Source organism: Nerophis lumbriciformis, linkage group LG03 (genome assembly GCF_033978685.3).
Source record: "Nerophis lumbriciformis linkage group LG03, RoL_Nlum_v2.1, whole genome shotgun sequence".
Taxonomy (NCBI): domain Eukaryota; kingdom Metazoa; phylum Chordata; class Actinopteri; order Syngnathiformes; family Syngnathidae; genus Nerophis; species Nerophis lumbriciformis.
The window spans coordinates 30,530,001-30,544,088 of NC_084550.2; the positions used below are offsets into that span (position 1 = coordinate 30,530,001).

Sequence of the window (14,088 nt, forward strand, 5' to 3'; positions counted from 1 at the left end):
GTCTGGAAATGTGGCCCCAGGAATATCCATCCATCCATCCATCCTTTTTTCCACCACTTGTCCCTTTTGGAGTCACGCGGGGCTGGAGCCTATTTCAGCTGCACTCAGGAGCAAGGCGGGGTAGACCCTGGACAAGAAAGGCAGGGTAGACCCTGGACAAAGAAGTTGGGGGAGACCCTGCACAAGGAAAGCAGGGTAGACCCTGAACAAGGAAGACCCTGGAAAAAGAAGGCAGGGTAGACCCTGGACAAAGAAGTTGGGGGAGACCCTGCACAAGGAAAGCAGGGTAGACCCTGAACAAGGAAGACACTGGAAAAAGAAGGCGGTGTAGACCCTGGACAAGGAAGGCCATGGAAAAGGAAGGTGGGGTAGACCCTGGACAAGAAAGGCCCTGGACAAGGAACGTGGGGTAGACCCTGGACAAGGATGGCGGGGTAGACCCTGGACAAGAAAGCTGGGGTAGACCCTGGACAAGGAAGGCGGCGTAGACCCTGGACAAAGAAGGTGGGGTAGACCCTGCACAAGGAAGATGGGATAGACCCTGGACAAAGAAGGTGGGTTACACACTGGACAAGGAAGGTGGTGTACACCTTGGACAGGCGGGGTACAGTAGACCCTGAACAAGGAAGACCCTGGAAAAGGAAGGCGAGGTAGACCCTGGACAAGGAAGGCCCTGGACAAGGAAGTTGGGGTAGACCCTGGACAAGGCTGACAGGGTAGAACCTGGACAAGGAAGCCGGGGTAGACCCTGGACAAAGAAGGCGGCGTAGACCCTGGACAGGTGGCCTTCTTCTCCCAGGAAGGAGTAGAATATGTGATGACAACCCACCAGGCAGACACTTACCTACGTGGCTCCGGTGTAATGACAGTGCTGAAGTATCCCCAAAGAGTCACCATGCAGACAGTCAGCACCAAGGTCTTTCTGCACATTTTCTGCAGGTCCCCAACCTTCATTCTGCGTAGAAAAGACAAGAAAAAGGTCAAGCAGACTTGACATAAACCAAGTACAGTACAAGCGGGTTTTATTCCAGCAGTCTTGAAGCCAACAATCAGGGGAACACCTTGGACTTATGGAAGGTCTTTGCTGATTTAGTGGGGCCACAAGAGGCACACATGCCAATTCCTTGAAAACTACAGTTGTTGTAATCTGATGGCTATCCAAAAGATTGGTGGTCTGTTCTCCTTTCAAATGTATTTTCCATTATATTGGCCTGCCATCTGTTGACTCTTAAATAGACTGGAGTTTCATGCCCCAGACACCTGGGTGGTCTTCAAACACTCTTCTGTTTGGCCCGGGACCGCTCTCCATCTCCCAGGGAGAGGCCCCCGAAGAGCGGAACACAATGCCAACCTGCTCTGGTGGACTCTGTGAACCGGGTGTCCAGTACTTTAACGCTTGGTTTCTACACCGGCTGATGAACTTGCAAGGATGAGGTGGTGATACCTTGGCAGTCTTTGTGGTGACACACAGAGACTTTTTCTTTTGAGATAAAGAGTCCACGTCGACATTCCTGAAGGTTCCTTTTGGGTTTGCTATGTCAGTACCTTAGATCTGTCAACCACACATTGGTGTCCTCCTTCATTCACCAAAGTATTGGTTTGCTGAAGAATGGAACTTTATTGTCATTGCACAACTAAATGACTTTCAGACATAGTAACCCTAACCCTAGTCACAGCGTAGACAGAACATCAACACTGTGGGGCGGCACTAGGAGCAGCAGCCGCTTCAAAAGGTAAACATGAGGCCAACAAGATGAGAAGAACAATAAAGTCCCAAACTTAACTCCTGTGGGGGACTCGGTTTGGGACCAGGACAGAAAAGCTGGAGAAGAGCACACATATACGTACATTACCACTCACAACTCCAGACTTTCAACACTTGTCTGCCTTCATTAAGAGCCAGAGACCTCCAAACTGACCTACAGGTTTTCACTTAAGACTATTGGGATGTGGGATGGCTGTAACAAAAACAATCCAGAAAATCCAACTGGGGTTAACACTTACTTACTTACTTACTTACTTACTTACTAACTCACTTATTCAATTACTTACTTACTTACTTACTTACTTACTTACTTACTTACCCACTTACTTACTTACTTACTTAATTACTTACTTACTTACTTACCCACTTACTTACTTACTTACTTACTTACTTACTTATTTACTTACTACCTACTTACTAGCTCACTTACTTACTTACTTACTTACTTACTTACTTACTAACTCACATACCCACTCACTTACTTACTTAATTAATTACTTACTTACTAACTCACTTACTCACTTACTTATTACTAACTCACTTACCCACTTACTTACTTACTTACTCACTCATTCACTTACTTACTTACTTACTCACTTACTCACTCAATGACTTACTTACTTACTCACTTACTTACTTACTTTTTTACTTACTTACTCACTTACTGACTCACTAACTCTCGCTTACTCACGTACTCACTTACTCACTCACTTACTTAATTACTTACTGACTTACTTACTTACTTACTCACTTACTAACTTACTTAATTACTTACTCATTGACTCTCACTTACTTACTAACTTACTTACTTACTTACTTTTTTACTTACTCACTTACTGACTCACTGACTCTCGCTTACTCACGTACTCACTTACTCACTCACTTACTTAATTACTTACTGACTTACTTACTTACTTACTTACTTACTCACTTACTAACTTACTTGATTACTTACTCATTGACTCTCACTTACTCATTTACTCACTTACTTACCTACTCCCTTACTTACTTACTTACTCACTTACTTACTCATTCACTCACTCACTCACTTACTCATTGACTCTTACTTACTCATTTACTCCCTTACTTACTTACTTACTCACTTACTTACTCATTCACTCACTCACTCACCTACTTACTTACTTAGTTACTTACTCCCTTACTTACTTACTTACTCACTTACTTACTCATTCACTCACTCACTCACTTACTTACTTACTTAGTTACTTACCCACTTACTTACTTACTTAATTACTTACTTACTTACTTACTACTTACTTACTTACTAACTCACTTACTTACTTACTTACTAACTTACTTAATTACTTACTCATTGACTCTCACTTACTCATTTACTCACTTACTTACTCCCTTACTCACTTACTTACTCACTTAATTACTCATTCACTCACTCACTTACTTACTTACTTACTTAGTTACTTACCCACTTACTTACTTGCTTAATTACTTATTTATTTACTTACTACTTACTTACTTACTAACTCACTTACTTTCTTACTTACTTACATACTTACTTACTTACTTACTTAATTACTTACTTACTTACTTACCTACTTACTTACTCACTAACTCACTTACTAACTCACTTACCCACTTACTTACTTACTCACTCATTCACTTACTTACTTACTTACTTACTTACTCACTCACTTACTTACTAACTTATTTACCTAGTTCCTTACTTACTTTTTTACTTACTTACTCACTTACTGACTCACTGACTCTCGCTTACTCAGGTACTCACTTACTCACTCACTTACTTAATTACTTACTGACTTACTGACTTACTTACTTACTTACTAACTTACTTAATTACTAACTCATTGACTCTCACTTACTAATTTACTCACTTACTTACTTACTCCCTTACTTACTTACTTACTTACTTACTTACTCACTTACTTACTCATTCACTCACTCACTCACTTACTTACTTACTTACTTACTCACTTTACTTATTTACTCACTTTACTTACTTACTCACTTACTTATTTACTTATTTACTTACTTACTTACTTACTTAATTACTTACATACTCACTCACTCACTTACTCACTTACTTACTTACTCACTTACTCACTTACGTACTTACTTACTTATTTACTTATTCACTCATTCACTCACTCACTCACTCACTTATTTACTTACTCACTCATTCACTGACTCACTCACTCACTCACTCACTCACTGACTCACTCACTCACTCACTCACTCAATTACTTATTTACTTACTCACTTACTTACTAACTTATTTACTTATTTACTTACTCACTCACTTACTTACTTACTAAGTTGTTTACTTACTTACTTACTTACTTACTCGCTTACTCAACTATTTACTTACTTACTCACTCACTCACTCACTCACTCACTCACTCACTCACTCACTCTTTTACTTACTTACTCACTTACTTATTTTTCAGAGAATGTTCTGGAATCACTAAAAGTCCTTTCTAGGAAGCTTTAGGTGCATTTAGGAGCTCTCAGAGAGGGTTCTCAGAATGGTACGTGTGTACTTACAATGGTCTATTTTAGTAGGAGAGCCATGCCACTCTTAAGGTCTGCCAGAGAGTAAGAAGACAGAGCAGGGTTCCACTCTGGGTAGTCCTGGGCAATGACAAATAGAAAGCACATGTGGCTCTTCTCCAGGAGCAGCAGGGACTAAAAGCCAACAAAAGGAAAGTTCATGTTGTTGTCATTAGTATTCTCTCTGCTCCACAACAATTAAAGGAGGCTGCTAACATTCTGGTTTAATACTTTTTACAAGTCAAAGATTTGTAGCTGATGAACAACAATAAAAGTCAGCTTTTATCATCCATGCAAAGGTTTTTGTGCTCCTTTTTTTCCAATGTTTGTCCTCCTCAACACAGCTGACTTCCTGTGAAGCATGGCCTGCTAACGAGCACATCCACTTTGTTCTGGAGGATAACGAGCTGGCGCAAAATGAATGTTGTTGTTGTTGTTGTTGTTTGCTAGCCAGCTCTTTTGTTGGCAGAGACTCTCTCAGGTGCTCATTACTGCGGTCCAGACGGGGAAGAGGAGTGTTTGCAGCTGGCTGTGGTTTTGTTGTCTCTTGCACACATTTGCTTCAGAGAAGATATGTTCCTCCTTTAGGCTGACGACAGGAAGCTTGCTGTAAAACTGATGTTTGCATGCTGAAGCCCATGTTCAACACACACTTTAGCGCTCTACATGCAGCATTAGTCAGCTTCCAGTATCAGACCCTTTTTACCGCTAGAGCGTGCGTCACTATGTTTCCCTCGCAGATATGAAATGACTTATTTACACAGAATGTTTATTTGCATACCTTCATTGTTGTGTCTGTAACATGGCAGTACAACGGCTGATCAAACAAAACAGAAGTCATGGTCATGGACCCACAGGCAGCGCAAGCTAGCTCTCCAATCAGCCAAACAGACTCAATAACTCCACGCTGACGTTTTTGGTGAATTTATTGAGTAATTTGTGAAAGTGAAACAATACAAAAAGAATGTAAGTTTATAATACTAACACAGACACTTGTAAACCTGTTAGCATATTAGCTCATGCTAACGATGCTAGCTTGATTACATTACGATAGCACGTACAAATATGCATGAAAACACTCCTACGGACATCACACATGGAACGCTTTAGTAAGTAAGAATTGTTTTAGTTATATTATAAAACTTACTAACGTTGCTTGGAGTGATGAATGAAGAATCTTTATGAGTAGAAACGCTATGGATGACTAGAAGACAAAACAGCACTTGTACGTCTGGTTGAAAACACTAAGTGGAAGGATACTGCAGCATCTGCAGTCAGCAAACTCGTCCAAAAGATGGTGCCATAGCACAAACAATAAAACACCTTTTCAATGTATTTGCTGCAGGACAGAAGTACAACACGTAAACAAAAGAAGTGGTTTATAAATATTTAATGATAGGTTCCTTACCCATGTTAAAATAAACTGTTTATAAATATTTCATAATATGTTTTTTGTTAAAAGACTAATCCAATCCAAGAAGTACAACACATAAGCAAAATAAATTGTTTATAAACATTTAATATTATCCTTTAATCCATTTTCTACCGTTTGTCCCGTTCGGGGTCACGGAGGGTGCTGAAGCCAATCTCAGCTGCATCGGGGCGGGCTACACCCTGGACAAGGAAGGCGGGTTACACCCTGGACAAGGAAGGCGGGGTGCATCCTGGACAAAGAAGGCGGGGTACACCCTGGACAAGAAAGGTGGTGTAGACCCTGGACAAGGAAGGCGGGGTACCCCTTGACAAAGAAGACGGGGTAGACCCTGGACAGGGTAGGCGGGGTACACCCTGGACAAAGAAGGTGGGGTAGACCATGGAAAAGGAAAGCAGGGTACACCCTGGACAAGTGTACACCTCATCACGGGTCCAACACAGATAGACAGCATTCACACACTAGGGGGCATTTAGTGTTGCCATCCATCCATCCATCTTCTTCCGCTTATCCGAGGTCGGGTCGTGGGGGCAGCAGCTTAAGCAGGGAAGCCCAGACTTCCCTCTCCCCAGCCACTTCGTCCAGCTCCTCCCGGGGGATCCCGAGGCGTTCCCAGGCCAGCCGGGAGAGATAGTCTTCCCAGCGTGTCCTGGGTCTTCCCCGTGGCCTCCTACCGGTCGGACGTGCCCGAAACACCTTCCTAGGGAGGCGTTCGGGTGGCATCCTGACCAGATGCCCGAACCACCTCATCTGGCTCCTCTCGATGTGGAGGAGCAGCGGCTTTACTTTGAGCTCCCCCCGAATGACAGAGCTTCTCACCCTATCTCTAAGGGAGAGCCCCGCCACTCAGCGGAGGAAACTCATTTCGGCCGCTTGTACCCGTGATCTTGTTCTTTCGGTCATGACCCAAAGCTCATGACCCTAGGTGAAGATGGGAACGTAGATCGACCGGTAAATCGAGAGCTTTGCCTTCCGGCTCAGCTCCTTCTTCACCACAACGGATCGATACAGCGTCCGCATTACTGAAGACGCCGCACCGATCCGCCTGTCGATCTCACGATCCACTTTTCCCCCACTCGTGAACAAGACTCCGAGGTACTTGAACTCCTCCAAGATCTCCTCCCCAACCCGGAGATGGCACTCCACCCTTTTCCGGGAGAGAACCATGGACTCGGACTTGGAGGTGCTGATTCCCATCCCAGTCGCTTCACACTCGGCTGCGAACCGATTCAGTGAGAGCTGAAGATCTTGGCCGGAGGAAGCCATCAGGACCACATCATCTGCAAATAGCAGTGACCTAATCCTGCAGCCACCAAACCAGATCCCCTCAACGCCCTGACTGCGCCTAGAAATTCTGTCCATAAAGGTTATGAACAGAATCGGTGACAAAGGGCAGCCTTGGTGGAGTCCAACCCTCACTGGAAACGTGTCCGACTTACTGCCGGCAATGCGGACCAAGCTCTGACACTGATTATACAGGGAGCGAACTGCCACAATAAGACAGTCCGTTACCCCATACTCTCTGAGCACTCCCCACAGGACTTCCCGGGGTACACGGTCGAATGCCTTCTCCAAGTCCACAAAGCACATGTAGACTGGTTGGGCAAACTCCCATGCACCCTCAAGGACCCTGCCGAGAGTATAGAGCTGGTCAACAGTTCCACGACCAGGACGAAAACCACACTGTTCCTCCTGAATCCGAGGTTCGACTATCCGGCGTAGCCTCCTCTCCAGTACACCTGAATAGACCTTACCGGGAAGGCTGAGGAGTGTGATCCCACGATAGTTGGAACACACCCTCCGGTTCCCCTTCTTAAAGAGAGGAACCACCACCCCGGTCTGCCAATCCAGACGTACCGCCCCCGATGTCCACGCGATGTTGCAGAGTCTTGTCAACCAAGACAGCCCCACAACATCCAGAGCCTTAAGGAACTCCGGGCGGATCTCATCCACCCCCGGGGCCTTGCCACCGAGGAGCTTTTTAACTACCTCGGCAACCTCAGCCCCAGAAATAGGAGATCCCACCACAGATTCCCCAGGCCCTGCTTCCTCATAGGAAGACATGCTGGTAGGATTGAGGAGGTCTTCGAAGTATTCCCTCCACCGATCCACAACATCCGCAGTCGAGGTCAGCAGAGCACCATCCCCACCATACACGGTGTTGACACTGCACTGCTTCCCCTTCCTGAGGCGGCGGATGGTGGTACAGAATTGCTTCGAAAACGTCCGGAAGTCGTTTTCCATGGCCTCCCCGAACTCCTCCCATGTCCGAGTTTTTGCCTCCGCGACCGCTGAAGCCGCACACCGCTTGGCCTGTCGGTACCCGTCTGCTGCCTCAGGAGTCCCATGAGCCAAAAGAACCCGATAGGACTCCTTCTTCAGCCTGACGGCATCCCTCACCGCCGGCGCCCACCAACGGGTTCTAGGATTACCGCCACGACAAGCACCAACTACCTTGCGGCCACAGCTCCAATCGGCCGCCTCGACAATAGAGGTACGGAACATTGTCCACTCGGACTCAATGTCCAGCACCTCCCTCGTGACATGTTTAAAGTTCTTCCGGAGGTGGGAATTGAAACTCTCTCTGACAGGAGACTCTGCCAGGCGTTCCCAGCAAACCCTCACAATGCGTTTGGGCCTGCCAGGTCTGTCCGGCATCCTCCCCCACCATCGCAGCCAACTCACCACCAGGTGGTGATCGGTAGAAAGCTCCGCCCCTCTCTTCACCCGAATGTCCAAAACATGAGGCCGCAAATCCGATGACACAACTACAAAGTCGATCATGGAACTGCGGCCTAGGGTGTCCTGGTGCCAAGTGCACATATGGACACCCTTATGTTTGAACATGGTGTTTGTTATCGACAATCCGTGACAAGCACAAAAGTCCAATAACAGAACACCACTCGGGTTCAGATCCGGGCGGCCATTCTTTCCAATCACACCTCTCCAGGTTTCACTGTCGCTGCCAACATGAGCGTTGAAGTCCCCCAGTAGAACGAGGGAATCACCCGGGGGAGCACTCTCCAGTACTCCCTCGAGTGAATCCAAAAAGGGTGGGTACTCTGAGCTGCCATTTGGCGCGTAAACGCAAACAACAGTCAGGACCCGTCCCCCCACCCGAAGGCGGAGGGAAGCTACCCTCTCGTCCACCGGGTTGAACTCCAACATGCAGGCTTGGAGCCGAGGGGCAACAAGAATTGCCACCCCAGCCCGTCGCCTCTCACTGCCGGCAACGCCGAATGGAAGAGAGTCCAGCCCCTCTCAAGAGAAGTGGTTCCAGAGCCCTTGCTGTGCGTCGAAGTGAGTCCGACTATATCTAGCCGGAACTTCTCCACCTCACGCACTAGCTCAGGCTCCTTCCCCCCCAGCGAAGTGACGTTCCACGTCCCAAGAGCCAGCTTATGTAGCCGAGGATTGGACCGCCAAGTGCCCTGCCCTCGGCTGCCGCCCAGCTCACACTGCACCCGACCTCTATGGCCCCTGCTATGGGTGGTGAGCCCATTGGAGGGGGGACCCACGTTGCCTCTTCGGGCTGTGCCCGGCCGGGCCCCATGGGGACAGGCCCGGCCACCAGGCGCTTGCCATCGTGCCCCACCTCCGGGCCTGGCTCCAGAGGGGGGCCCCGGTGACCCGCGTCTGGGCGAGGGAAATCTGGGTCCTTTGTTTGTGTTCTTCATCGAGGTCTTCGAGCTGCTCTTTGTCTGATCCCTCACCTTGGGAGACCCTACCAGGGGGCATAGAAACCCCCGGACAACATAGCTTCTAGGATCATTGGGACACGCAAACTCCTTTACCACGGTAAGGTGGCAGCTCAGAGAGGAAAAACACAAATCCTATTTGTGTTCCTTGTTAAAAGACTAATCCAAGAAGTACAACATGTAAACAAAATCAATTGTTTATAAACATTTAATAATAAGTAAAAAGACTAATCCAAGCTTGTATATGTGTCTTGATCGCACAAGACTGTCATTATTATTATTATTATTATTATTATTATTATTTTGTTTCATTTCCTATCTAGTTTTTCTTCCATTTGCCACCATTGTTTGTGTGTTTGCTGGCCCCCTGTTCCTGGTTGCCAATCAGGATGCACGGTGTAATTTTTCTTTGTACCTCAACATGCTGCATGGCTGCCACTACGCTTTTTTTGCACTTTCCAAAATGTTTTTTACCTGCACTTCTCTTGCTGTCCCACATACCGATTGTCTTAAGTGAAAACCTGTAGGTCTGTTTGGAGCCCAACAGGGGTCTCCGGCTCTTAATGAAGGCAGACAAGTGTTGAAAGTCTAGAGTTGTGATTGGTAATATATATTTGTGCTCTGCTCCAGTTTTTCTTTCCTGGTCCCAAACTGAGTCCCCCACAGGAAATAAGTTTGGGACTTTATTGTTCTTCTCATCTTGTTGGCCTTATGTTTAAATGTTCTCTACCTTTTGAAGCGGGTTCTGCTCCTAGTGCCGCCCCACAGTGTTGATGTACTGTCTACCCTGTGACTAGGGTTAGGGTTACTATGTCTGAAAGTCATTTAGTTGTGCAATGACAATAAAGTTCCATTCTTCAGCAAACCAATACTTTGGTGAATGAAGGAGGACCGCCAATGTGTGGTTGAGAGATCTAAGGTACTGACATAGCAAACCCAAAAGGAACCTTCAGGAATGTGGTGGTCATGTTCCAGACTGGTATTTGATGACAAGTACGTGGACTCTTTATCCCAAAAGAAAAAGTCTCTGTGTGTCACCACAAAGACTGCCAAGGTATCACCACCTCATCCTTGCAAGTTCATCAGCCGGTGTAGAAACCAAGCGTTATAGTACTGGACACCCGGTTCACAGACTCTCACCAGATCCTTGTAGTTCGCTGAGCTGCACACAAGAATCTTGGAAATCTCAATAAGAGATGTATTTCAGAAGGCAGGGCCTTGTAAAAAAAAATCATTGTATGTGATTGGATAAAGCATTGTCCGTTATCTTGAATGACGTGCTACTTCAACCACTCACATGGAAATCAAGCCGCGACGCTGGTAAATCCAAACCCGGTCGGAAGAAGAGCCAAAACATCCTTGCCTTCAAAACCATTGTCTGTTCATCTTTTAAAGAATTAATAGTAGATAGATTGGACAAAACAGTTGCAATAGCAGAATCAATGTCAGCACTTGACGCAGTTTGCAATGCCTTTGAGCCCAGATCCTTGTGTGGAGCTCAGCCAACTACAAGGGTCTGGCGAGAGTCAGGTTACTGGACACTTGGTTCACCGAGTCCACCAGGGCAGGTTGGTATTGTGTTCCGCTCTTAGGGGGCTCTCCCTGGGAGATGGGGAGTGGTCCTGGGCCAAGCAGAGAGTGCTTGAAGACCACCCAGGTGTCTGGGGCCTGAGAGTCCAGTCTATTTTAGAGTCAACAGAGGGGAGGCCAATGTAATGGAAAATACATTTGAAAGGAGAACAGACCACCAATCCTATGGATGGCCATCCAATTACAACAACTGTACTTTTCAAGGAATTGGCATGTGTGCCTGTTGTGGTCCCACTAAATCAGCAAAGATCTTCACTCAGTCCAAGGTGTTCCCCTGATTGTTGGCTTCAAGCCTGCTGGACTGTACTGTATTTGGTTCATGTCAAATCTGCTTGACCTTTGTCTTGTCTTTTCTACGCAGAATGAAAGTTGGGGACCTGCAGAGAATGTGCAGAAAGACCTTGGTGCTGACCGTCTGCATGGTGACTCTTTGGGGACACTTCAGCACTGCCTCGTCACACCGGAGCCACGTAGGTCAGTGTCTGCCTGGTGGGCTGTTATCACATATTCTACTCCTTCCTGGGAGGAGGCGGCCACTTGTCAAGTGTCTACGCTGCCTTCCTTGTCTAGGGTCTACCCCGCCATCCTTATCCAGGGTCTACGCCGCCTAACCCCAACCCCAAAGGCTTTATATGACAGGAGTTGTAAGCAGTTTTTAGGAATCATATGAGTCAAAGATCCTGTGGCGCTCTGATAACCTGTTGTAATAAAATGCCAATGAATCATTCTCCTTTTAACATAATGTGCTACAAAATATTCATCAAACATTCTGTATATGACAGTTTTTGGAATATTCTGCAAAACAAACAAAAAACTATCTGATAAGAGTTTGTTGATGTTTTGAAAGACCTACTCCAAATATCTTTTATATGACAGGAGTGTTTTGCTGTTTTTTTGGAGTATTCTGAAAAAAAATAAAAATAAAATCTTGCTGTTTGTAGGGATCGTCTGTAGAAACACGAGTCCAGATCCTCTCTAAGACTGGTTTCAGGACCCTACCTCAGATATTCTCTTTACCATGAAGACTTCTCAGAAACTGACTCAGACATGCCACTCCAACATTCTGCATGTGCTCTTTTTTGGAATATTCTGCAACAATGATATTTAACAAGTACAGTATACGGACCTATTGCAAGATAAGATCCTCTCGGTGTCAAACATGTGGCCTGGAAATAATGAAGTATTTGATCTTTTCTTACTAAATGTATTTGTTCTTTGCATTTCAAGAGAAACAATTGCATATATTTCAACTAATCACACAAACATGATATTATCATGTACTCCAAGCTTAATTTTTGTTCAAGTGAAAGTACAAATAAAATATCTGCTTGATTTATGAAATGTGATTTTGTAAAATGACAATACATTTTACAATTAAACAAAAACAAAACAGTCAGCTTAGCCGTCAGGATTTTACCTTGAGTAAATAAAAAATACCGTAGTAATAAAGCAAAAAACAACAAATGCAGATACAAACAGGATAAATGTTTTTCCATTTACAGCAACATGCAATAAACACCATAGTACATTTAAATATGTATGTAATAATGAAATGTATCTGCAGTATCATGACAATAATCCTGTCTGGATGACAGGAACACTCCTGGTTGGGATGTTTCCTGAAGAAAACTCGAGTCAGACTCAGAGTCAGAGAGTCAAATACACTGAAGAGTCAACATTGTGTGTGTTAGTTTGTCATGTCTAACATTGTGTGTGTTAGTTTGTCATGTCCAACATTGTGTTTGTTAGTTTGTCATGTCCAACATTGTGTTTGTTAGTTTGTCATGTCCAACATTGTGTTTGCTAGTTTGCCATGTCCAACATTGTGTGTGTTCGTTTGTCATGTCTAACATTGTGTTTGTTAGTTTGCCATGTCCAACATTGTGTTTGTCATGTCTAATACCAGAGAAGTTCAAGTACCACTGATAGTCACACACAAGTGTGTGGTACTCTTTCAGGGCCCATTTTGGGGCTGCCAGTGACCCCCAAGGTGCCACAAAAAGTATCAGTTCTGTGCTCTGTACGGTCACATCAGTACTAGTTGTAATCCACTTTTCCACCACTTCTGCAGTAATGACAACATCTAACACACAGAAGAAGTCGGGAGCTAAAGACATAGATACGTTTCTTAAAGCTGCGGTACCTTAGTTATATTTTAGAAGTAAAACATCATCGAGTACATCATAACAGTCATCATTTATGAAATGTTCATCTGCCTGCTGTCTGGGACTCATAATAAAGTCTTTTAGTCAATAAAACCCTGGAAGACAAAATCAGTTGTCATGGTGATGGTTAATAAGTTCTCCAGATCCAACTTAGTCTGGATCAAAATGAAGAGTCAGTTTACTAATTCACTATATTCAATTCTAGATTTGAGTGTTACCCCGACCACCCAAGGTCAACAGCGTTACGAACCCCTGACACCCAAGAGCAAAAAGGTTACAAATCCCCCGACCACCCAAGGTCAAAAAGGTTACAACCCCCCAACACACCAAGGTCATCCTTGGCACGCTGGGCCAAAGCACTTCAAGGAGCTCTTAAACAGAGATTTCTCAATTTCTGAAGAGGAAATTGCTACGATCCCCCAGCTGCCAGTGAAAGCTGAGCTGGCTGACCCCCGTACCAGTGCAAAGACAGTGAAAGCACTCCAACAGACCACTTCTGAAAAATCACCAGGAGGTGATGGGCTTCCCGCAGACATCTACAAGAATGGAGGCATGGCACTCGTAGAGAAGCTAACGACCCTGTACCAGGTCATCTGGAGGAGGGGTGAAGTCCCTCAAGACTTCAAGGATGCATCTATAGTGCATGTCTACAAGAGGAAAGAGGACAGAGAATCCTGCGATAACCATCATGGTATAGCCGTCCTGAGCATTGCAGGAAAGATTCTGGCGAGAATCCTCCTCAACCGACTAATCAATCATGTTCAGGTCCCAGAAGGTGTCCATCCAGGGCTTGAGCCGGTAGTGAGGTGTCCAGGGACAAGAGACTGATTCCGTCCTGTCGGGCAAACTCCTGGTCCATAAAACTATCATCGACCCCTGAGTCCAGATAGG

The 14,088-nt window shown here is 45.4% G+C and overlaps 1 protein-coding gene across 1 annotated transcript in view; it reads left to right on the plus strand.

Annotated features, from left to right (window-relative positions):
* tafa3a (TAFA chemokine like family member 3a) overlaps positions 1–14,088 on the plus strand; it is a 140,614-nt gene that overhangs the window by 59,926 nt on the left and 66,600 nt on the right. Inside the window, exon 2 of the mRNA XM_061936863.1 lies at positions 11,394–11,506. Within this exon, the coding sequence (XP_061792847.1) occupies positions 11,395–11,506 (112 nt within the window). The 5' untranslated portion in view covers position 11,394. The remainder of the gene's footprint in view (positions 1–11,393; positions 11,507–14,088) is intronic.